Raw genomic sequence first — 24,975 nt, forward strand, 5'->3', positions numbered from 1 at the left:
CACAGTGCACTGAGCTGTCAGGCGCACACAGGCAATCAAATCCGAAGGAAAAAAAGAATTATTAAGGCAGATTGCAACAGATGCACCAATTCTTGTAGTGGTATGGGGATGCAAACTTGGTGAACACAAGCAAGTGCTAAAGACATCGGAGAGTTGTAGAGGAATTTTCGCATCACAATGCAGTTGGTAATCAAAAACTTCTAAATACATGTGCACAGAAGATATAAGCAATGACATAATGACATTCCAGATAACTTTGAAGCATAGCCTCCTCCCACCCACTTGGAAAAAGAGAAGTGTAGCATTTGCATGACGCCGCACACCGCTGCCGTCCGTAGGTCAGCCTGACTGATCGAAATAAACTTCCAGCTAAGTGCAGTGAATTTCGCCATGTGGAAGTTATTACATTACATTTGTAGTGGCTTACCTGTTTGCCAGTGCTGCGACTACCACGCTTTAGATTTCTGCTTGGTGCCGCTCGCTCATTGTCTTTGCGAATGAGAATATGAACCCCAGTTTGGAAGAACACCCGCAGCAGCCCGCTGTCTATCACTCTACAGACCTTTCAGTATCATCGACATCGGCCCCAGACAGCATGGGCAGCGACCATTTTCCAATCTTCACAAACATCATCGGATTTAAGACTTCTGGCGGCCAATTCTGTACTGTGATACGCTAGGACACATACAGAGAAGCGTTGCATGAATCCCCTGGTGTGCTTTTTGCAGATATGTTGTGGAACAAGCGAGTTGCTACTTCAGCGTTGAAACTGCCAAGTCGTTTCCCTGCTCCTGACTTGAAATTAAAGAATCTCTGCGCAGCGCGTATGAGAGCGGAGCGTAAACTAATGAGAGAAAAGGGAAATCCTTCTGCGAAAACTGAATATAACAGGACACACGCTGTCGTCCGTCGCCACACAAAAAGGTTAAGACGAGTTCAATGGGCTGCTTTCTGTGAGAGCTTTTACTCCGATGCTGAAGATACGGAGAGTAATCAATAGCATACCCGGAAAGATTCGCCTACACAAGCCAATCGACGCACTCGCTTTAAAGCACGAAAAATCGGTCCAGGGGTTATCTAAGAAAAGCGTTTCGGCGTTTTACATCTATTTGAATAGGCCGTGTCGGAGTAGGGCCCGTGTTAAAGCTTCCTCTTAACGACTTCGCTGTAAAAAAAGAATAAAAGAATGAACGAAAACAAAAACGCTGCAGCCATCAATATCGCCGGCTCAGATTTCACCATGATGGCACCGTCCCCATCGGCACGGCTCCGTGAGCAGCTACCAAGCTGTTCACTTTCGTTATCTTCCTTCCCTCGGCGGCAGCGCATTGTCTTGATGCCAGCGACGCGCTAAATCTGCACCATTATTGCGTCATACATCGCGCCAGCGACCAAGCAAGCTTTCGGCGGCACACGTACACTGCCTCATTGACACCAAAACTTTAAACTGCTTGCTTTCGAGAAAACAGCATGAATAAAAATGGAACGCAACTATAAGGCCACGGGGAATATGTTCGCGGGGCAATACTATTGATGGCACCATACCGAAAGGCTAGATGTGGTCAGGTTGACTTTACAGGTTTGGAAGGAATGACTGACGGTCTAGTTGCTTCATTATCACATAAAGAACAGCGTTTGAAGTTGTTAGCGCAGTTTGTGTGTGGTTCCTCCTTTGTGTCCCGTCGTGAACTGCTGTTCTTTCTGTGGCTTTACAGATGTTCCTTTTCTGCGTCAGTTACGCCTTCCAAGAGTGTTTACATGAAAAATTTTTGTTCGCATGGCTTTTACAGAAGCATGTTTAGTCGAAAGTTTTTAGATTGGCTGCATAATCTCGTGGACGGGCTCCAAACTGCTCATTTTCTTTAGCCACGTAAGAACCATTACTGAAAATTTAATTAACGTAGCTTTGTTAATTACGCAAACAACTTCTCAACTTACTCCGGATCTAGAGATTACAAATCTGAACACTCGAATGATAAAATGATGTTAACATTGTTTGTATCATTTCAATAGTTTTGTTTCGTGCAGTCAAAAGCAGCCGGCATATTGATGGTGTTGTAGACTTCTTATAAAGTAAGTGTGAAAGCTTAGACAGGTTATCGTGACACAAATCAACTTCATGAGCTTAAGCACATGTGCCCAACCTTGCACGACTGCCTTTACAACCCATTATCATATATTATACAAGAAGCACCTCAGCGCTACGTTACATCCCACAAGGTGTGTGAGACCATTGTGCGCGCTCCCGATTAGGTTCCTGAGCGTTGGTGGCATCAGGCTCGGTTTCCTGGCATCATATGGAATAAAAACTGCTGCCTGGAGGAAAGCATAGGGTACGTTTTCAGTACATTGTAACATATGAATCAGCACGGATGTGTTCGTTAGAACGAAAAGTACTGAAATATTAAGATGAGGATTTCGCTGGATGTATTTTAGCTGTCTAATGATAAGATCTAAAGAAAAAATACTGTGATTTTGTGAGAATTATTGCTGACATGAAATATGAGCTCCGACACAGTACCCGTGGTGGAACTGGCCCCTGGACTATTGGGATACATTGAACCACGATACGCTGGTTTGATAGTTCGCGCTTGAATTTCCTGTATGTCGGCGCCGCTGTGCAGTGTTGGAGGCCCTTTTTAAACGACAAGCACTATTTTTCAGCTAATATTGAAAGCAACTGAACTCTTTTTTTTTTTTTTAGGGCGTGCCTCATAATCAGAAAGTGGTTTTGGCACGTAAAACCCCAAATATTATTATATTATTATCTTTTTTTAGGGGGCAGGCCTTTTTTTAGCGTCTAACCACAGTTCCAGAGTTATCAGTTAGCTCAAGATGCGCCTGCATGTGTTTCTAATATCCAGTATGTTGTCACGGATTCAATAGCGAAAGAGCGTTGTCTTATCAGACTGCGCGCGTAAAGCGAATACTGGCCTACATTCGCCGTCACATTTGAGGACCTGAGATTGCGCTGCAATGTACGAGCATTTCAGTCTGACGAACTGACGCCTTGATCCGTAGATCGGAATCAGAGGAAGCACTTTGCGCGCAGCCATCGTTGCGCTTTGAGCGTTTTCTTTTCCAGCGCAAGCTCACCTTATAATGAGTTATATTCGTGACTCACTCTTTGAAAGTGTTTTTTTCTTGACATCCCTACAATGTGAAAGTATAGAGGCGCTCCATCTTCATTGAGTGAATACTTGGAAACGGACTAGGCCTTTTCTTGCGTCTGCGTTTACACACTTACCGCATCAATTTATTTTTTATAACCTAATTTAGGAGGCTGTAAAGCACAGCAACCTTTTATTAACAGGACGTTTTAATAACACAGAAAATATAAATGCTTATGATTCGGCTTTCACCTCATGGTAAGGAATTTCAATAAAGATATCTTTATGATAATTAGAAGCCTATCCTCTTGACAACGTTTAATCTGAGTTCCTCTTTGCAAGCTGATACAGACTTCCAGGTGGTTCGTATCGGGGGCCCTCAACAAATGTCTAACCGTCAAACAAAGAGTTATTGCGAATGTTTAAGTTCAGGAAGGCGTGTTACCCTCCTGTCTTTCATTCCCGTTCACAAACACGCATAAGACGAAAGTGCTGCATGAAGAGCGTCGTTAGTCAAAACCGACGAGCTAGCGTAACTCACCTCGCTTATATCGCTGTCATTTAGGCTTATATAAAAATATATATATTTTATATCGACGCATCACGAATCCAAAAAGAGCTGTCCGTGACCAGCCCAGCTAGGTTTCTTTCATTTCGTACTTCGTAGTAGCGGCTAATAGTAGCTCACGAAGGAGGGCACTGAGTGTGGATATTGAAGAGAAGGTGTTCTATATACTGTCTCGTCACCCACCGAAAATTGTCCGCCGTGCTACTGGCCATTCCTAGAAAATTGTATATGTGACGCCCAGTCATTTGCAACACCGCAACTTTGTTTTGCGATTGGAGAGTCCAGGTGAGAGACAGGGTGGTTATGTAGTAAAGACACGCTATTTCCTGCACTAACATAGGAATGCATGAATGACTGCCTTCATTTATTGAGAAAAAAGAAGACCAAGCATCAGTGGAAGCACGTCTCAGCAGATTGGGAAAGAAGCGGGGGAAAAAGAGGAATAGCTGGAGGCCGGGTGGCAGGCGAAGTCGCAGTTTAGGGGCGAGAGGATATAAGCAAGAGTTGGTGAAACCAGTTGAATTCTAGTGCAGATCTGTGATGTGGCGAGTAAATGATTGGAGTCACCGCCAAGCATCCGTCATTTACGGTAGTATAAGCACCCGCCGTTCTTGGTAACAAACGTTTACTGAAAACCAATCTTCGCAATTAATTATTCATCAGCCATTTCTCGCCACGTATTTCTTAGTGGCAGGGTCAGTGGATTTCAACTACGATGTCGCGACAAGTTACGACTATAAAGTGACGCTTGCGGTTACGGTTGCCATACTCGTGACCCTTACTATTGCGCGAATACTATAAACATGGGTTTACTGCACAAGTTAGTGAACAGACATTTTAAAACCACGTTTCTCACCTTACATACGCGCAACGCAAGCACCATTGCAGCATGTTACGGTGCGCGTCCCTTCAAGACAGAGACGAAAACAAAAGAACGCGTTAGAAGAGAGGGTACCGACTTGGGCCTCTTGCCAAACATATCCAAGCCAACAATATTTATTTGATTTCAATACCCTAAAGCCCAATGCGGGCGTTACGTAGGGGGGGATTCATCAAAGAAAACTTAACAATATACAACACTGAATGTAAACGGCTGAAAACAGGAATAAACAAGTTAATAAGCCAGGTACAAGTTGACAGGGGAGGAAATGGCTAGGAACAGGTACTGAAAAAATGCATGTAGCAAATCCCACAAAACAAAACAAAAATTGCAACTTCAGAAGTTACAAAACATGTCATCTAACATTCCACGGAACGTTACGGCCCACACGCACACACTGAAAAAAAAAACAAAAAAAAAACGCACATCATTCTACAGTGGAATTTTCTAATTATGGGGGGGGGGGACCAAAGAGCTGTTTGAAATGATGTTCCAGCGATAGCCGCAATGCTAGAAGGAAGTGAATCCCACTCTTCAATAGCCAGGACCAGAGGTGAGTATTTCTATCGTTCTTTGCGAGCGAAAATGGGTTTAGTCTTCTTCATGTGATCTACACGAGCCGGTGTGTGCCGCACCGGGAGAAGATGTGAACTTGCGAATGGTGTGTGGCTGTGGTAATGGAAAAAATAAACGGCTGAGTTTTCTGCGCATGACCAGAGGCGGGAGACGGAGCGATATTTTCAGTACTGTTACACTTTGATACCGAGAGTAACGGAAAAGGATGAATCAAGCAGCCGTGTTTTGTGTAGATTCCAACATGTTAACAAGATAGGTATAATGAGGGTTTCAGATCACGGGTGCGTATTCTATCACAGGCTTGATTAGCGTGTTGAATGCGTGTAGTTTTGTATCCTGGTTGGCTTGGCGTAGTCGGCGTTTAAGAAGACCAAGTTTTTTTAAGTCTTTGGTAGTAATCAGTTCAATATGAGTGCTCCAGGATAAATAAGAGCTAAAATTTACACCGAGGTATTTTACCGACGCTGAAGTTTCAATGATAGTATTATTAACTGTGTGGGCATTAGGAATCGTCTTAGCAGCGGAAGTAAACTTGAGATGTATAGTTGTGTCTGCGTTAATTACCATCTGCCCTACCGCACCAATGAGTTAGCTCATCAAGATCAGTCTGGAGAGCAATGATGTTAACAATCATGCCGTCGTTTCTATGCAAAGAGGTTATGTATTTAAACTACTCGAGTGACAGTCCGATTCGCCACCTACGGGAGCGCTTGAAGCCGCCGGCGGCCATATTGTTAGAGGAAAAGGAGCACGGCTACAGTACGTGGCTGCAAGCACGCGCGACGCAACTGTGCTTGCGGTTCTGCGATGAAAAATAAAATGAGACCCCTTTAGGAAGTATATCAGTCCGGCATTGTGTGTCGCTGTTGTCAAAAAAAAAAAATAATGTCATGGTGGTGGGTGCCTTGTGTTCTGTGTACAATATGTTGCGAGAACTGAAAAACAGTCGTTTCCTGTTTTCTTCATTCAGTAACCTGCCGCGTCCATCGGCACTGTGATGCCCTTTCGTCGATACGTGGTGCCGGGCCGTATTGACAAAGCATGACCTTGAAATATAGTATCCTTATGCCATTTCTTTAAAAAATCACTATTTGTGTTAATGAGCATTTTTGCCTTAAACCTAGAAAACAAGAAAAATATTCAACGGTAGGTCTCATTTTTGTCCGGTGTTTCAGTTCTAGCTGAAAAGAGTTGGTGAAAGCAAATTTACAATAAAGCTAAGGCGACCCACCATCTGCACGAAGCCGCACGCCTACATGCGCTCCAATGATGGTAACCTGCCAAAGTTAAGGTCATGCGTCACTGGCGGCTCAAGCAATCTTTACTTTTTTTTCGTTTCTGCATCCGTTCTTCCTGCGTCTGCGGCAAAAACGAGAAGTGGGAAGGCAGATAAACGCAAATTGGTGGAGGCAGGTGGTAGCGTAATGGTTAGAGTGCCCATCTCCCAAATGCAAGATGCTGCATTTGGGAGATGGGCTCAAATCCCGGTGGTTTGTTTGGGAAGACAGCATTCTATGCACTCTGGTGACTGCGACGCTCAGAATTAGGCGGCAGCCTGACGACAACAGTCGCCGTCAATGTAACAGAATAAGCGGGCGTGCAAGGTCCCACTTAAATCCGAAAGTACATTCAGAGGAGATACGCTATATTCTTGTCGGCAAAAAAAAGTGATGAGTAACGAGCGGTGTTGTTGAGCGAAGCTGTAGACCGATAATGTCAACATAGACAGGACCACGCTCCAATCCCGCTGCTCTGCGGAAATATACGTCGACAGCATGCCAACTAGCGTGTTATAGATACTTCATTAAGGTCGTTGCGTGTTTGTGTTGTGTCTAGCAGAAGCGAGTATTATAGGAGATTTCATTAAAGAGAAGGCGGCGAGCGAAGTCCGCGAAAAGTAATTGAGGATAGCCATATTGAACGTCGACGCCGTGTTGAAGAAAGCCTGCTACTTCAGTTGCTCAGCCGACAGAAAAGCTTGAGTGGTAGCATACCGCTGGGCGTATTTGGAAACCACAGCGATAGACACGCACTTTGCGGAAGTAAACAGAGGAAAGGGACGTAGTGAGTTGGCCGCCCTTTTCAAGCTCTAGTATAGCTTGAAAAATGAATGTGGCGAAGTATCACGCACCAAATAGTATATGCCAACCCAAATGAATCAGCGTGGTCATACTTGCGCGACATACCATGGTGACCTGCCACCAGGACATCATGAAGTTGCAGCGATTACAGTTTTCATTGGGTACTCGAGAATAAAAACTAGCGCATCAGAGATGTCCGAGGGATGTTTCTACGGTATAATAACACATCGCTTTCGCCCCCCCCCCCACCCCAAATAACTAAATCACGAATATAAGCTTACGAATAGGGGCATCATAAGATCGAGCACTAGGGCGCTTGTTGATCTTGTTCAGGATGACGTCAGCGTTTCATTCAGCGTTTATTTCTGAGAAAATGAGTTGGAGTTACGTTTATTTGTATCACAATAGCGGGCGTAATCAGGCAAACATTGACAGCATTTCATAAGAGGGTGCCTGACTACTCTGTGGAGATTACGTTTAACAATGACAACAGACACAGGAAGCTTTGCTTACATCGATTCGCACATACGTGGGACCCGCATAATTTTGTGACTATCAATTTAGATGCTTCAGAATGGCGCTCATTAGCGCAACATTTCTATCCACAGTGAGCAAAAGCGGCTGTCGTATCCACAGTAGAACTGATTTAAATGCCTTTAATCCCATGGACATATCGTCGCCAACTTCCGTGGGAATGGAGTCGTCAAAATAGAATACAGGTGACAGGGAAATCAGGAGGTTGATGAATGGCAAGAAGGCGGAAGCTTGGGCATGACCTCAGGGACATAAAACGACTTTTTGAGCAGCTTGGTCAGGGGGCCATGCAATGGTTTCCACGTCTATTGAAAATCCTCCAAAATATTAATAGAGGCCGACAAAAATGCGGGCATTTTGGGAAAGGTGAAACCGCTGGAAATTTCACGACAGCCTTAGCCTAAATATAAAAGATGACCTAAATGTGAGAAACCATAACGTTGACAGGGTGGCCAAATTCTGGCACAAATAAATCGGCTGTTGAAGCAGTTCAGCTTCAGTTCAGGAAACAGAAGCACTCGCAAGTCAAATCAACACTTCTGTGCCCACTGCGGTAGCATTGCGGCTATGGCATGTTCAAGGTCACGGGTTCGATGCCGACCGCGGCAGCCGCATTTCGACGGGAGCGAAAAAAAATGAAGGCGCTTGTGCACTTGGATTGTGCACTTAGAAAATTAATCCACGGTCTGCCACTACGGTGTGCCTCATGATCCGATGGTGGGTTTGGAATGTACAGCTCCATAATTAAATTAAAGTTTAGTACTTCTGCCATGATGCGACGTGACACGTGAGGCAATGAAGCAGTGTGGCGTACAACAGAGCCTCAAGCCTGTGTGTTCTGTGTACTACGCAAACAAACATCAGTGTTGTGCGCAAAGTAACGTTTAACATTGCCTCACCACTCTCGTGTTGGACTAAACGTTGAAAAAAATTAACATTCGCCGTCAACGTAACCGCTGATCATCGTCAATCAAAGCAAACATCACAGAAAGCTTCGCTTACATCGATTCCCACAGTGTGCGGGAACCGCACCCCCCCCCCCCTCCCCCGTTTCTGGCCTTCGAATGGACTTCGAGGCCAAACTGCCCTGGCATGGCATGGCAAGAACTTTATTTTGGTCAAGAGAAACTAGGTCCCGAGGGCAAAAACCACCAGGCTAAGTCGGTCGCTCCGCCCACGTAGGCGCCGGTAGGCCAAAGGCTTTCCCGATGTCATGAGCTCTCCGGACGGCCTGGAGTTGATCTTGGAGGTCTTCCCTGGATATGCGCCGACTCCAGTCCTCCTCACTGTTGAGATCCGAAGCCCTTTGGCTGGGGCACAGCCAGAACATATGATCAAATATACATGGAGTGTGTCCACAACTTTCGTATTCCGCGGGAAAATCTTGGTCAATTTTGTTGAGCATTAAAAGTGACGCGAGATTCCCACAATGTGCGGGAACCTCATTTTTCCGCCTGTTTTTGGCCTTCAAATGGACTTCGAGGCCAAACTGCCCTCGCCACCTGTTTATTGCGGTGGTTTCATAGTTTCCCTGGCCCAGCACCCCCATCCATGATATACTTTGCTGTGCGTAAATCAGCGTTCTGTAGATCCTTCTTTCTTGTCCCATTAATGCCCTGTTTTCACTAATAAAAGTGTGTGCAAACTAGCCCAACAACAAGCTGTTTTCAAGTTTATTAACACAATTAAAGTAAGAGAGAAGGGAAATAAAAATAATTAAAAAAATATGCGTGGCTCTGCCATCGCAAACACCAGAGACCAGCGGAGCTGGGGGAAGTTAAGGCTCCAGAAAAATCCATACCATGTTCCTCTGAGGGGGGTTTCGGTTGGGACGGCGCGCTATTTGAGGCGCCCATCGCAACAGAAGCGATTTATTGAGACAACACTTGCGTCGGTGTTGTGTGCCACATGCGGCACCGACGTGACGCGGCGGCAACCACCGCGCCTTAGCTCTGATGCATGGTAGCTGCGACGCCGTGCACCTGGTAGCTTCTTGAAATCCGCCGAAAGCGAGCATGCGGGCTTTTGGGAGAGCAATGACGTCACACCAGCTGTGTCTCCGCCATGCCGCTCCTTCTGCCTCGCTAGGCTCCATCCACCCTCGCCACGTCGCTATGCTGCGCGATGCCATTTTTAAAGTGCCTTCACTCTAAGCTCTCTCTCCAGAAGTCGGCGGAGCTGAGGACGTCAAGAGAAACCCAGCGAGGTTCTAACAACTCCACTGTAAGACTCAGTGCCTTTCCACTCTGTGAAGAAGGATGACCAGCGAAGCCATATATGTGGGCCCCCTTAATGGCGAACTGTACCTCCGCCGCAGGTCGGCCCGGCATTGAACTACGGGATCGGCCCACGTATGCGGAGCGCTTAACGCCTGCTTCACCTCCGCGACGGGTCGGCCCGGTATTGCACTACCTTCGGGATAGGTCCACGTATACGGAGTTTGGTGTTAACACACGGACACGATCCTGGAGAAAGTAGCCCTTGACAGCTTCGCTGTAAAAAAAAAAAGGGGGGGGGGTTGCTTATTTTGCGTTTCCAAGACAAGCAAATCACAATATTTTCGGAATGTGCTAGGTGTGACGTGTTTGCTGTTGCGAGTTCTCGCCGAGTGTTCCCTCTTATTGAATTTCTTTCTCTATGCTTAAACCGTTCAACAGCTAACCGAGCAACCCACAGCGCTTACGTGACCACCAGGGTAGACCACAGGCGTCGCACCTGCACGGCCTTTCATCTTGTTTGGTTTCTGCGCGCTGTGAAGTTAGCGGTATGTATGATTAACCAGCCCTGCGCCATAACTTGCTGCGATGTACGCGCAGATTTTAATATTTGTCGGCACCAATAATTCAAGTGCGAGGAGACGCTATCCGTGTGTCCAACCAAGTCCCCCTTCCTGCGTAAGTGCCTGTCGCGTGGGCGGGCGAGAGCGTTCTTGCCACCGTGATAACTGAATGCCGTGGCCCGCAGAAATACGTAGACTGCGTAGACGCCGATGCGTCCGGTTCCAGCCGTGCCGTGCCATGCCATGCGCGATATCTTTCGTGGTATGTGCCTCCGAAGGCGATCGTCCAAGATTACGGCTCCAGAGACGTGGCACGCGTTGCCAATGGCGTGATCACGCAGCTAGTCATCAATCGCGTCCCCGTCGCGTCTGAATGCAATCCACAGTGACGCAGCAAAAGGCTGCGCGGAATTTGCGCTGCGCACGTTTCCACTGCGCAGGTTTGTGGCCCCTAGCTGCTGTGGCCTCGACAACGTCTTCAGTTGTGACAGGACCGTTTGGCTCGATTGACCGTTGGCTGTATGTTTTCAGATTCCGTTGCTCCTGCCAGTTTCTTCGCGGGCAGACTCACGCCTCAAGGTAAGCGCGCAGCTCTTCTGCACAGTGTCGTCCGCGCCGTGAAAAGGGGATAACTTTAGTAGAAAAGCTACGCAAGCATTGGCGCGGAATGTGTCATAATGGCGTTTAGTTACATTTGGTCACCGAACGAAATTCGGGAATTTTTGACGAGAAGCCTCGAGCAGCCATCATATGTACTCTTGCAATTTTTTTAACAATAGCACGCGAGCGTCGACGGTAAGGCGTGTCCGCGGCCTTGTAATGGCCAGGGACAGTGGGCTTGGCAACATTACGTGCGGTCGTGCAAGGCGAACTCTAGTCCTAATGTGTACTGCAGCGCTGTTCGCTTCAGGAATGCCCCTGACCGCTTCAAGGCCACTGACACGTCGTGTGGTTGGCGCTCGCGCGATATTGTTAAAAAAATCCCAGTCACCAGCAAAAGATTGCGGGATGCGCGAGCGCGTGGCAAAGCGACCCTCCTCCCCTTCTAGCGGTGAACCCCTGGTGTCGAGACCGATGCCTGCTGCATGCACGTCCCTCCGAGACTGCAAGCGTGCATGTTTCCGCGCTTCCGCCTTGCGCGCCGGCGATATCCGAATGTAGCCGCGAGGTAGCCCTCTTGCGATATAAGCCGTGGCGGCTTCGAGAACTTCGTATATACAACGGAAAACAAGCGTCCATTTTCGACTTTTTGTGCGCAAACAGGGACGAAGAAAAGGTTGTTAGAAAGGCTGTTGTTAGAAAGCGCTCGTCCTTGTGTTGCTCCTTTCTTCGTCCCTGTTTGTTTGCACACAAAGTTTTAAGATGAATCTGTTCCAACTAGGCCGACTCGCAGTTATGCTTCAGTCCATTTTCGTCTTGCCGGTATCCTATAGAGCGAGTCTTCTGCCATGCTCTTCTGCGTTAGAACGCACCGTTCGTAAAAAGAAAGGAACGAAGATTGGCCACGAAAAGGTGGAGCCCAGAAAAAAAAAATGGCTTGTTGCGTTCGCCACCGGGCCGGCCCTATGCGTCAGCGCACGTGACTCGACAAAAAGCGGCCGCAGTGGCGCCCGCAGGTTCACGCTTCTAAACCCGTTTCACACAGTTTCGCCGGTCGAAGCCGCCACAGCGCATATCGCAAGAGGGCTACCTCGCGGCTGCATTCGGATATCGCCGGCGCGCAAGGAGGAAGCGCGGAAACATGCACGCTTGCAGTCTATCCGCCGTGGTTGCTCAGTGGCTATAGTGTTGGGCTGCTGAGCACGAGTTCGCGGAAACGAATCCCGGCCACGGCGGCCGCATTTCGATGGGGGTGAAATGCGAAAAACACCCGTTTACTAAGATTTAGGTGGTCGAAATTTCCGGAGTCCTCCACTACGGCGTGCCTTATAATCAGAAAGTGGTTGTGGCACGTAAAACCCCGTAATTTAATTCTTTTTACGCTTGCAGTGTGCGAGGGCCGTGCAGGTGTCGGTCTCGACACCAGGGGTCACCGCTAGAAGGGGAGGAGGGCCGCTTTGCCACGCGCTCGCGCATCCCGCAGTCTTTTGCTGTTGACTGTACGTCGTAATGCTGCGAAGTTTCTAATACTCTGGAAGTTCGTGGGAATATCTTCCCATATCATGACATGATTATTTATTTTAATTATTTATTTCAAGACTACTTTCAGCCTCTGATTAGAGGTCTTAAGCAGGAGTGGTTACATACATGACGAGCAATACATTGAGTACAAGGCGCGAAGAGTAAGCAGAGTGAAATAGCACTGAAATTGAAAATGTGAACAGCATGTCGTTTGCGAAAACGTAGCATTTGGAGCTAACAATGTGAAACAATTCCAGAATAAAATACAAACTGCTCTTAGCGCTAAATTGAACATTTAAGAGGCAGAAAAACAGAATACTGGAAGAATATAAGTATACAACACGTGGCAAATGATTTCAGAACATACATCCTGTCCGACAAGCATAATATACCCCGCTGATTTATACAATTTCTTTAAGCAGTTTTAGGAATGATTTAATGGTGTCGCAGGCAACCACCGCAGCAGCAAGTACATTTCATTCCCTAATGGTTCGGGGAAAATATAAACTTCTAAACGCTTTCGTTTTGCAGTAGTAGTCTTTAAGGTGCTTAGCGCGGCTAGACCGAGTTGATCGACGAGCGAGATGCTCGGTATGCGTGTCCTTGTCTATGCCTAATTTTCCATGATAGAGCAGATACATGTATGTACTTTAATCGTTATTCATGTCGCCGTTTTTGTATACGGTAGCTAGGTCTGCTGTTTCGAGCATCGCAGTTGGTGATGCATACCGTTTAAAAGAATTGAATAAAACTCTTATCGCCTTTCTCTGAATTTTTTCCACCTTTTTTGTTAGTATCGCTATGTGGATTCCAGACTACGGACCCATACTCAAGAATCGAGCGGACGAAAGTTTTGTAACCTAGTTGCGTTATCTCACGGCGTGAATTTCTTAAGCAACGACTCAAGTAACCCAGCTTCTGCATGGCTCTTTTCTGCGTATAACACGTGCTCATCCCACTTTAAGTCCGAGCTGATAACTACGCCCAAATTTTTATACCTTCTCACGTGGTGAAAAAATTTGCCCATCGATCGAATACTGATTGTCTAAAGGGTGTCGTTTCCGCCTCGCGGTCATTGCTAATTTTTTTCGCATTGGTTTTCCCTTGTCATGTGCTGCACCATGATTACGCAGTAGACAGCGAGGTATTTAACAGCGATTGGTCAGCGGGACTACGGATTTCTTTATCAAACGCCATCGCGAGCAAACAATTTTGTGTTAACTGGCAATTCCTATGCAATATCAATAATGAAAATAAAGAAAAATAAGGGCCCAAGCACTGATCCCTGTGGGATTCTGGATAGTACAAGTCTTGAACGTGAATGTGTTCCGTCGATGTTTACAGTTTGCCGCCTAGAAGAGAGGTATGCTTCGATCCAAGATGGGAGGGACTCATTTTTAAGTATAGGTTTGAATTTTATCACGAGTTTGGTGTGATACCCAGTCAAATGCTTTGTCGAAATCTAAAAAAATATCAAGTTGTCCTTGCTCATCCAGAATAGCTGCGAAATCATGAATGGTTTCTAAAAGCTGAGTAGTGGTTGGAAACCCTTTACGAAATCCATGGTGCCTGCGGTCGAGAAAACCATGAAGCTCAAGAAAAACTTAGGTGTTTAAAGATAATGTGCTCAAGAAGTTTGGAACATGTGCAAAGTATAGAAATGGGTCGATAGGAAGAAAGCAGTGATGAGTTTCCTCCCTTTGGCACGGGAACAATCCTTCCAAGCTTCCAGTCATGAGGTAACTCGGATAGATATAACGACTTATTGAAAATCGCACAAGAATTTGGAGCACCGCTCGGCATTCCGGAAAAAGAATGTGTTGGGTATCGCATCGGCGCCAGATTTTTTTCGTATCAATGTTAAGTGAAAGCTTTAGAACACCTTCTTCTGTTATTATATCACTAACATGTGGAATATTTTGCAATGTCGAAAATATGGGCTTTTCAGCGTTGTCAACTATAAACATGGAACAGAAAAGTTGTTGAAGGGTTGAAGGCTACTAGTAATTTCACCGATACTGTTTCACCATTAATGCAGAGGCTGGGCACGGTTGTCGATTTGGAAGAAAAATGCCGCCAGAATTTTGTAGGGGACGAAAGGAGAAATTGTTTCATACATACCCAGGAATTCTGGACATGCGTTTAGTTTCTTTTTTCACCACCGCGTGGCGTATCCGTCTTAACGATTTCAAATTTGCATCGTGACGTATGCCACGACGCACAACTAAAGAAAACATTATAAAAAAGCACGTCCTGAGACTGTTGCTTCACCTCGGTAGTTCGAAACGAGCGAGCTTATGTATCAGCTTTATCTTGAAGACAACCTGCCATTTGCTCGACTTGCAATGAATCGACGATTTTGCTAGACACGTTGCCCGACAGCTCACCGGCATTCCTGGTGAAATGTCTGGCCGAGATAGCGGCTCCCGCAAAGCTTCCGTTGGGTTTCCTTTTTTTCTTACTATTTGTGCACGCCTGTGGTCGCGGGATCACGTATAGTTGGCGTTATGTTTCGTGTTTTTTTAAGAACCTGTGATTCAATAAGAGGAAGCTTTAGCTCGGGCCCTTCTTGGATGCCGGCTGCTCAAATACATGTAAAACGCGTAAATTATTTTTTGAAAAAAAAATCGCTAAACTGATATGAATGAGAATTGTTGCATTGAACAGAATGTTAGATCACAGTGATCGCTGCAATAATTTTGATTTAGGCCATGGATTTGTTGACAAGAAATATCGGAAATCGGCAAATCTGAAAGAAAGAATAGAAGTGCGCAGTTTACAAATCTGTTAGTTCCCATAAAAACTTGTCGCATCCCTCATCTGCATTCGTTCGAGCATCTCAATCGGACAAATTAGATGTATGAATTTATAACTTATGTGAAGTTATTACAATGCCTGTAAAGATTTAATGCCATATTCAGGAAGTGGAAGCTAAATGAAAATTCGCTTTCTGAAATCTCATTTTAACTGTTTCTTTTAAGTTCAACATAGCTCGTGAATTGCGGCGCAGTGGTTGTAAGAAAGGATTGCTCATTTCCCATGTAGGAGCTAAAGCTACCGTTAAGTTAGGTTTAGAATACTATTTTTGCTGAGAGAAGCAAGACGGGTAACGTACATACGTTATGACGGCCGCGGTTAAATGGGGGCAAAATGCGAAGACGCACGTGTACTTATATTTAGGTGTACGTTGAAGATGCCCAGTTGGTCGAAGTTTTGCAGATTCCTCCACTACGCCGTGCCTCATAAAGGCCGATCCACACGACGGACCAAGTCCGTGGGCCGCTCGGTCACGTGATGCGACGTCACGGCCCGGCGCGGTCCGGTCCGGCGCAGAGCACATCCACACGGCGGACCGCCATAGCAGACGGCAGAGCAGTCCAACCAGCTACACTCTCGGCCAGAGTGTTATCATTGTTATCATTCCGGCTCGAGTCCCACAAAGCCGGGCACTGCTCAACGAGGTATACAAAATGAAAAAAACCTCCTCACTCCAAGAGGACACGGTGTTTAAAAAAATATATCTTCTGCATGCACGTGTAGGCGGAACGGCGGACATGAAACGATTGGCTTGACTGGCTTTTGCTGAGCCAAAAACTATATTGGATTTGGCTGAAGACACTCTGTTGCCGGACAACATTCGTTGGCTAAGCCAAAATCGCTGCGGTTCGCATGTGGTCCGCCGCCAAAACGGAAGCGGGAAAAGCCTCGCCGATTTGTTGGACCGCGAGGGCCGCGGTCTTGCGCGGGCCAACGGCGGTACGCACGAACTGGTGACGTCCTATCACGTGATGCGCGGACCGCGGTCCAAAAGAGCAATTTGGTCCGTCGTGTGGATCGGCCTTAATCAGATCACGGTCTTGGCACGCAATACCCCATAATTTTTTTTATTTACATAATGTACAGTAATTTACAGTAGTTCACAAAGCCAAGCCTACAGCAGGCTAGTCATTAAAGCGTTCACTTCTTCAGACCTAAGCTCGTGCGCATCTTCCTCAGCTTTGTGTAGAGCTGCGCAACATGTTTCTACTTGGTGTGGAAGCGCCGCCCCGCTGCTTTTTAGGCGGAAACGGACTGGTAGCGTTTTAGGCGGCTGACCTGAACGACGTGATGGGAAGTCTGGATGGAGCGAGTAGTAGGTGCAACCGGATACATCTCGTAGGTTATGTTGGTTACCTGACAGAGCACCCGCTGAGGGCCGGAGTAATGGCACATCAGTTTTTCCGAGGGGCAGAAACGGCGAGTGGGAGATCAGAGGGACAAGATCCCCGGCAATATAATCGGCGTCCCGATGGCTACTGTCACAAATGCTTTTCCGCTTGTTCTGAGAAGCACAAAGGCGACGGTGAGCACCTTGGCGTGTTTATTCGGCTTGAACAATGACAACGCTTGTAAACTTAGACACACTCTTGAGCGGTAGGCAGTATTGTATTAAAAAGCAATACTGGATCTCGGCCGCACAACAAATAAAATGGCGAGTAACATGCACTGTCGTGGCATGAATTCTACGCGAATATTACAAACGGGAAAGCAGTATCCCAGTCACGATGGTCATCAGAAACATATATGAAGAGCACGTCTGTTATTGTTCGATTAAGCCGCTCCGTAAGACCATTCGTCTGCCGATGGCATGCATCAGTAAATTGGTGCTAGGTAGAATAAGAATGGAGGAAGTCGCCCACAACTGTACAGAGGAAGGAACGACCCCTGTCGGTAAGAACTTGACGAGGAGCGCCGTGGCGCACAATGATGTGCAACAGGAAGTAGGTTACGTCTGCTGGAAGGGCTCTGGTGAACGCAAACCAAGTTATATAATCTGTTGCGCCAGCAATCCACTTGCTGCATCAGTCATATGTGGGGAAAGGTGCCAAGATGTCTACACCAACGCGATAGGATTCGGTAGGAACGCCAAGAGGTAGGAGTAAACCATGCAGTGAGCACCGGTGGTTTCTTCTGACGTTGCCATAACTCACAAGAAGCAACGAAGGGGCAGACAGATCGGTTCAGACCAGGCCGAAAGAATCGTCACCCCCCGCAGGGGCGTCTGCGCCAGGAGGCGTTTGGTGTTGCGACACCACGTACCCGATCACACGAGGGTCGGACCCACCCGCGTGTAGCCATGCGCGGCTTAGCCGTGTCCGGGGAAAGGGGGATCCTGGGGGTTGAGCCGATGCCGGGTGTTCGGACCTTTAAGGCCCCCCGGCGCAGGCAACACACCTCTTTGGCCTCTGCTTCACATAGATGGCAGCCCCGGACTGAACCACCCGGGGGAAATCGGTAGTTGCCTTTTCCTGTCTCTTTCCCTGCAACCTTGGTCTTTTCCTTACTTTCCACCTTTCCTGTCTCCTCCTCATTTCTTTATTACTTCCGACCTTTCTGGCAGCAAGGGTGTGAGTAACCAACCTTGGTTATGTCATGTTGGGTTATAGTGGCAACGTACAGCTGGCGTTTGCAGGCCCTGTTTTTCAGGCCCTGCAGCGTCCCATTGTTGGACTCCATGGTGGGTGGCTATCATTGCTGCCGAAAACTACACGTCCACACTTGGCTACTTCCGAGGGTGCACCGATGAGGTCTTGCAGTTTTTTGGTCCCCAAAAAGAATCCTTCCCGCATTTCCATGTGATTCATTCTGCAAAACCAGATAAACCAGTACGAACAATCTCGCCCTTACTTGTTTCCAAGTCATTGACTGAATTCTTTGGTCTTGGTTATAAGGCGTCGAGGATGGCAAGCGGTGATCTCGTCTCGGAGCTCCGAGATCAAAAACAAAATGAAAAATGATCAAAACTAGTGTCATTTTGGGAAACCCAAGTAATTATAACCCCGCACCGCACGATGAACACCACCCGTGGTGTTGTCTCTGACAAAGACTTCATGGAGCTCACTGAGGCTGAACTCTCGGAGGGCTTCAGTGACCAGAATGTTATCAATGTTAAAAGAATTAAGATGAGTCGAGATGGAAAAGAAATCAAGACGAAACACCTGATACTCACCTTCGGCTCAAGTGTCCTTTCCGAGTCCATCGAGGCCGGTTATATCAAACTTCCTGTTCGGCCATACGTTCCCAATCCTCTCAGATGCTTTAAGTGCCAACGTTTCGGCCACAGTTCAGAGAACTGTCGAGGCCGGCTGACTTGTGCCAAGTGCAGTGACAATGAACATTCCTCCGAAACGTGCCAGAACACTCCACACTGTGTTAACTGTGATGGCGAGCATGCCGCATACTCGTGGTCATGCCCGTCTTGGAAAAGAGAAAAGGGGATTGTGACAAAGTCCAAGAAAACATATCTTTCAGAGAGGCGCGTAGGCGGGTGCCATACCTGTCAAGAGCAGCTTTGCTGATGTGGCGCGTAAGGGGGCAGCGTCACAACGGCCTCCGGCGGCTGTCCGACCCACAGGCAGCGAGTCGGCAGTTACGCCATCTGCCCCCGCGGCGGTTGCAGCTAGCGCTGCTCTGTCAACACAGCAGAGGGGACCATCGACCCCGAAGGTGGGCGCAGCCGAGGCTGCCCCAACCTCCCCGACCCCTTCCAGCGCTGGCAACAGCAGGCGCAGCCAAATCCCCCAGGGAGCCCCATCGACCTCCAGGCTGGTGGGCGCAGGGGTCTTGCCCTCCAAGGCGGGACCCTCCCTGGTAACTTCTCGCTCGGAAGAGCACGTGTCTGCCGCCTCACAAGAGGCAATGGACCCTACACCTATCCTCAAGGCGCACAAAGCGCCTAAGGAGCGGCGAGGCTCCCTCGAACGCTCCAGAAAGGGCAGAACCCCTGTTACAGGGCCTCGAAAGAGCTCTGTAACCTAAGGCATCACCTCCGTTTCCATACACACAGCACTTATTTACTTTCAATATGGATACACAAATTATTCAATGGAACGTTAGAGGCCTTCTTAGGAACCTTGATGACTTGCAAGAGCTTATCCAAAAACACAATCCGAAAGTGCTGTGTCTACAGGAAACACACTTAAAACCACAACACACAAACTTTCTCCGACCTTATCTCAAGTTCCGCAAAGATCGCGATGATGCAAAAACGTACCATAAGGTTCATACATTGATCATATTATGATATCAGCGTGCGGTCATGGACATTTCAAGCCTGCGGATTTTCACCTCCTATGGATCTCCACTTTTAAACGTGAGTCACACGTCTTGTTTACGCTATTAGCCCTTTATTGACGAGTGTTGCCTACAGGCAATATACAAGAAAAAAATTTTTTTCTCGCCGAAACTGAAACTCGGCACTAAGAAGTAAAGTTTATTTGCTTCTTCTTGCCGAATTTCAGAATTGAGTACGAAGTTTCTGCATGGTCTTGTGTGAGTTTTAATCCCAGGATGCGCAGGACGCTGGTCGGCAAAACTCCTGGCAAGTATAGTCGGCATGCGTCCTAAGGGTCCGTTAGTACGTGTGCCGATTGGCCTTTTGCTTCGGCCGCTCGTACGGCTAGGGTGATGGCCGCGGCCTCCGCCGTTACGCTGGTCGAGGTGTGCAAGGACGCACCTTGACGGAGGCGCACACCTTCGCTTTCGTGGCGGCCGCGACAAACAGGGCTGCGTGCTTGAAGCCTCCTCTGCCTTACAGAGGTGCGAGCCACTGCTTCTGGCCCTGCTCTGGCACCAAGATCGCCCCACATTTTTGCAAACAGATGCGGACACTTAAAATGCCGACCAACTAGGGGCTAACAGTTCCGCTGTAAAAAATTCCAGCAGACCTCATCTCACGATGACTGTCGATGGCAGTGCGATTATCATTCCAGACATGTAGTGACACACCGTATTTCTAGTCAGTTATTTACCATCTGTACTGGTCATTCTTAGACCTCGTTGCTTCGGCTATACGCGACAGACTTTGGTATCGTCCCACTTTACTATGGCACTAGCTTGCCGAGGCTGCCCATGCGAGCATGGTGACATAAGGACAACTGTATGACGTCGACGCAGTGACGACGATGGAGTCACGACGAAGAAACAACATCAGTTGAACGGCGAAGGCGGCATGACGACAATGAGATGGCGTTTCCTAAATGATGACAATGGTATAACGACGACATGAGTACAATGGGATGACGACTAGTGTACGACGATTATATGGCGATGTTTAACGGCAGAGCTGGAATGACGACGATAGCACGACCACGATGGCATGACTACGACGGTATGACAAAACGGATGCATGCATGGTAGCGGCTATCTGATTACGACGAAATTACGGCGAAATGACGACGGTGGCATACTCACGGCTGATTGACGTGAGCATGACGTGAGTGAGCATAATTACGGCATAATTAAAATGGAATAACGTCGATGGATTGACGACGGCGGCATGACGAAAATAGGATGACGTTACTGAAGTGATGACGATGGTAAAACGACAGCGTGAGAAAGACAGCTTCATGAGTCGGATGTCGAAGCTTGAGCGACGACGATGGCACGGCCACGACGGTTTAACGACAGATGCATAACAGCGACGGCCTGACGATGACGCAATGACGACGATGACATGACAACGGCGGATAATCACGATTGAATAACGACAGCATAATTATGATAGAATGACGAAGGATTGGCGTCGATGGAGCTGTGAAGGTGGTGTGACGACGACAGCGTGGCGACGTTACTGAAGTGATGATAGTGAAACGACTGTGTGACGACGATGAAGTGACAATGGCATGGCGAGAGTCGGATGACAAAGCTGGAATGCCGACAATGCAACGACCACGACGGCATAACGAGCATGAGCACATAGTGGCCGAGGCAATTAGACAGCTAGGATCACTGCGTCGGCGTAGAAAGCGTGACGACGAGTCAGATCACGAAGCTGGTATCGGGCCGGCAGGCTACACCTGTCAGTCCCGTCGTGGGACTAGCCGGGTGCACGTTTTATCGCGTTTTGCTGGACCACACAAAAGTTTATTCACTTACTCACTCACTCGATCTCTCTCTCTCACTCACAATGGAACGACCAAGAGGCATCACGACCAAGAGCACATACCTAGTGGCTCAAATCAGACAGAGGACTTGAGCCCCTGCGTCGGCGTAAGAAGATGGATGGATGGATGGATGGATGGATGGATGGATGGATGGATTCCAAACGGCTGAAGTAGACAAAATATGCTAATCACATTAAAATTTCTGCTGCAGCAACATCTGCTCGGCTTGCATTCTTGTTACATTACCTAAAAAAAGTTACACACTATACGATCTGCCAGAATTTATTGCATGAATCAATGAGCATAGGGAAAAGACGAAGCAACACTACTTTAAATTGTGGCAGCACAAAATTAAACAAGAGGAAGAAAGGGAAAAATGCGGCAGGCTTGAAGCGCCGGCGCCCAGGTAGCCTTAGCGTGCGGAGCCCTTTTTCATTATAGAAGTTGATAGCACGTGGAGACACCACTATTTTTTTCCGGCACGGCTTTCAGGTTGGCAAGAAACAGTGCAACGATGGCATTAAAGGTCATTTGACAGAAACCGCCTTGTGACCGGCGAAGGTGGTCCACCCGCCTGCGAATCTCTTCATCAGTGTAGTCTGGCTTGCGCTTCTTCACCATACGTACAATTTTTGAGATTTGTTGCTCCATCTTGCTCTTCGACGGCGGTTCTCCCTGGCTGGGCGGCACGGACTCGACGTCCGGGCGTGGAGCTGCAACCTCATCCTTACTTTCGGGCACTTCGTGGGATTCTGGCACTTGCGGCGGCTTTGCGCACCTCCCGAACTTTCTGTCCGCCGAAGGAAGTGGCCGGGGCTTTGGCTCAATGGGAAGCGCGCACGATTTCTCCTCGGGCCTGGGACGAGGTAATGGATACATCTGTGGCCGCGGGCTGACCTGCGCGCCTGCCCCATTCGTGCCGGTGAGCTTCGACTCCTTCTTGGCGGTGCGGTTCTTCGCCTCCGCCGCACTCCACGGTGGAGCTAGTGCAGGTGTCTGGAGAAGCTTGTCAATCTCTACACGAAGCTCCTGCACCTCGCTGGCATGATTATCACGGAGAGTTTCTAACCGCTCTTTCAGCTCCGCAATCTCTGCGTCGCGCTTCCGCAGCGTCGACTCCAACTCAGAGAACTGGGCAGGGTCCCATCCTTGGGTCTGGGCTACGGCATCGCACGTATCCTGCACCGGCTGCAGAGCGCGTGACAGACAACGAGGAGGTGAAAATACCTGGCTGCAGCCGTCCTTTGATTTGTGCTGTTCTTGTTCCTTGTCCTCTCCATCGATGGCTGACTCGTAAGTGCTGCTGGTCGATGAGTTGACACGCGCGCGCCGCACTTCGCCGTCACCAGCCTCCACGTGCTGACGTCCGCTGTCGTTGAAACAAGTAGACCCCACGGTAGCTCCATCCTGGAGAAGGGGTTTGGAGCCACATACATCTTCGTCATCAGGGTCCTGGTAATACACAAAAGAGTATAAGTCCTCGTGCACCACTGCAAATCCTGGGCGCCGGTCCAGGAAGACAGTTAAGGAGCCGTATACTTCGCGTATTAGCTGAGCCTGCGAAAAGCTCAGCGCATCCATTAGGTCGTTTTCCTGGGACGGGCCTTTTTCCTGCAGCACTTTTCGCAGCTGCCTCACGATATCCACTACATCCGTCTCAGTGGGTGCCTTCGGCTTGGGCTCTTCATTTGGGATAACTTGATCCTCTCCACTGACGCTGGTTCCCGCCTCGACAACATTGGACGTGCTTGCCTCAAGTTCCTGCGTGCCCATAGGCTTGATGCTTTGCGATAATGATTGAGCGTTGCAGCTGTCGCTCGCAGTTGTCTCTGAAGTCTTCAGAATCTCACCTTTCAAATATTGTTCGGAAGCAGCTGCTTCTGCAACGCCAGGTTTGTGCTGCAGCTTGAGAAGGGCAAAGAGTTCCGGTAGGTTTGCCTTCATGTTGGACGGCAAACTGCTGGGACCGCCGCTCGTCGAGCCGAACGACAGCTTGGGTTTCAGTTTCCTTCTCCTATCACGCCTTCGAACAGCGGCTGTTGACATGTCGAAGCTGGCCGGGCTCTGATGGAATAGGCGAAGCGTCGGGAGCGCTGGTTCTGGCAGCCAGGTTCCGATGACAGACATGGAACGAATTCACTGCTAGCAAAATGCGCAGCTCGCGTCCGGACCGCGCATGCAAGGATTCATGCAGCCAGCCAGTCACGAGATATCAAGCACGTGAAGCGCGCAAGCAAGCCGCGTGGTGTAAAGCAAATGCTGCAAGGTTCTTGTGCCTCTTTCGAAGCTATAAGCTAAATTGCCCGTCTCCCTCACTGTTTCTTGTTGGGTGGTTCCGGGCCCATAGACCCTAGCTGGAGTTGAAGTCGTGGTCATAAGAAAAGTCCTTAATGATTGCAAATTCACGAGTAAGGTTGTCCGAAACGATGAAGCGTAGTGGGGAATTCTTTCCAGGGGGATGAAAGATGAAAACGAAGATAAAGCATCGCTTGCAATGCGCAAGAAACAAAAAGAAAACCCACGAGAAGGATTTACTGTCGAACTCTGTAGTCCCTCCGGCTGTCTTGGAGTCTCTTTGTCGCTCTTGCATACAAGGCTCATCACATTTGAGCTCATTTTTCACGAAAAGTCGCAGCATCGTGACTCCATAGGGAAGTACGCCATTTGCTTGACGTTCACTTGCATAACGTTGACACGCTTGCACTGCGATCAGGAAACGCAGTTTTTGGACCTCCATTGTGAGGGATAGACACGGCATGGAGGAAGCAAATAAACTAGGAGGGAACATTACGACGCGCAGCCAGCCTTTGCAGTGCAACTCTCCTTGAACCCATCCCCTTCACCCTGCATTTGCAAAAAAGTCGGCCCAACTCATAACTCTGCTCGGTGCACTCGGCCCAATGTGCTTGGTTACCGGTATGTTTTAATGGGCATCACTACTCAGGCCATGGAGGAAGGAAAACAATAGGAGGGAGCGTCACGTGGCAATCTTGAAGCGTAGTCATAAAAAATATAAAGTAGAAGTAGGCCCTATAGTCATGTGATTGACGGGCGGTACATTATATAGTCGGCTCGCTTTGATTGCATCTGCTGCGGGCGTTTCGGAATAGGCGCACATGGTAGGCATGACAAACGCGAAAGCCGAGGTCAGTGAAAGTTCAAACGGGTGATGCAGTCCAGTCTGTGTTATGTCAGTTCGGTAACGCACCGGACCACCACATATTAGATAGACGCGGCTCGCCGCTTAAGCAGCAGACAGGCGCCAAGGCTGCAGCGAACAAAGGCGTCAGATAACGGAAATTGTGCCCAACAACCAGAGGACCATCTGAAGGACGACTGTTCGCGTTAGGGGCGGTTTCAGAGAAACGAGGAAATCTTTCGCCCTGCAGACTTCTGCAGGCA

General features: G+C 48.2%; 1 protein-coding gene across 2 annotated transcripts in view; it reads left to right on the top strand.

Annotated features, from left to right (window-relative positions):
* The first annotated feature begins 10,769 nt into the window (after positions 1-10,769).
* Positions 10,770-24,975, top strand: part of LOC135913111 (uncharacterized) — a 110,962-nt gene continuing 96,756 nt past the window's right edge. Inside the window, exon 1 of one of the 2 annotated variants that reach the window (XM_065445784.2) lies at positions 10,770-11,107. In XM_065445784.2, the coding sequence (XP_065301856.1) occupies positions 10,902-11,107 (206 nt within the window). In that variant the 5' untranslated portion in view covers positions 10,770-10,901. The remainder of the gene's footprint in view (positions 11,108-24,975) is intronic. The other variant, XM_065445783.2, reaches the window with a different exon arrangement.

The sequence above is a fragment of the Dermacentor albipictus genome, chromosome 2 (assembly GCF_038994185.2).
Source record: "Dermacentor albipictus isolate Rhodes 1998 colony chromosome 2, USDA_Dalb.pri_finalv2, whole genome shotgun sequence".
In the NCBI taxonomy this organism is placed as follows: Eukaryota; Metazoa; Arthropoda; class Arachnida; order Ixodida; family Ixodidae; genus Dermacentor; species Dermacentor albipictus.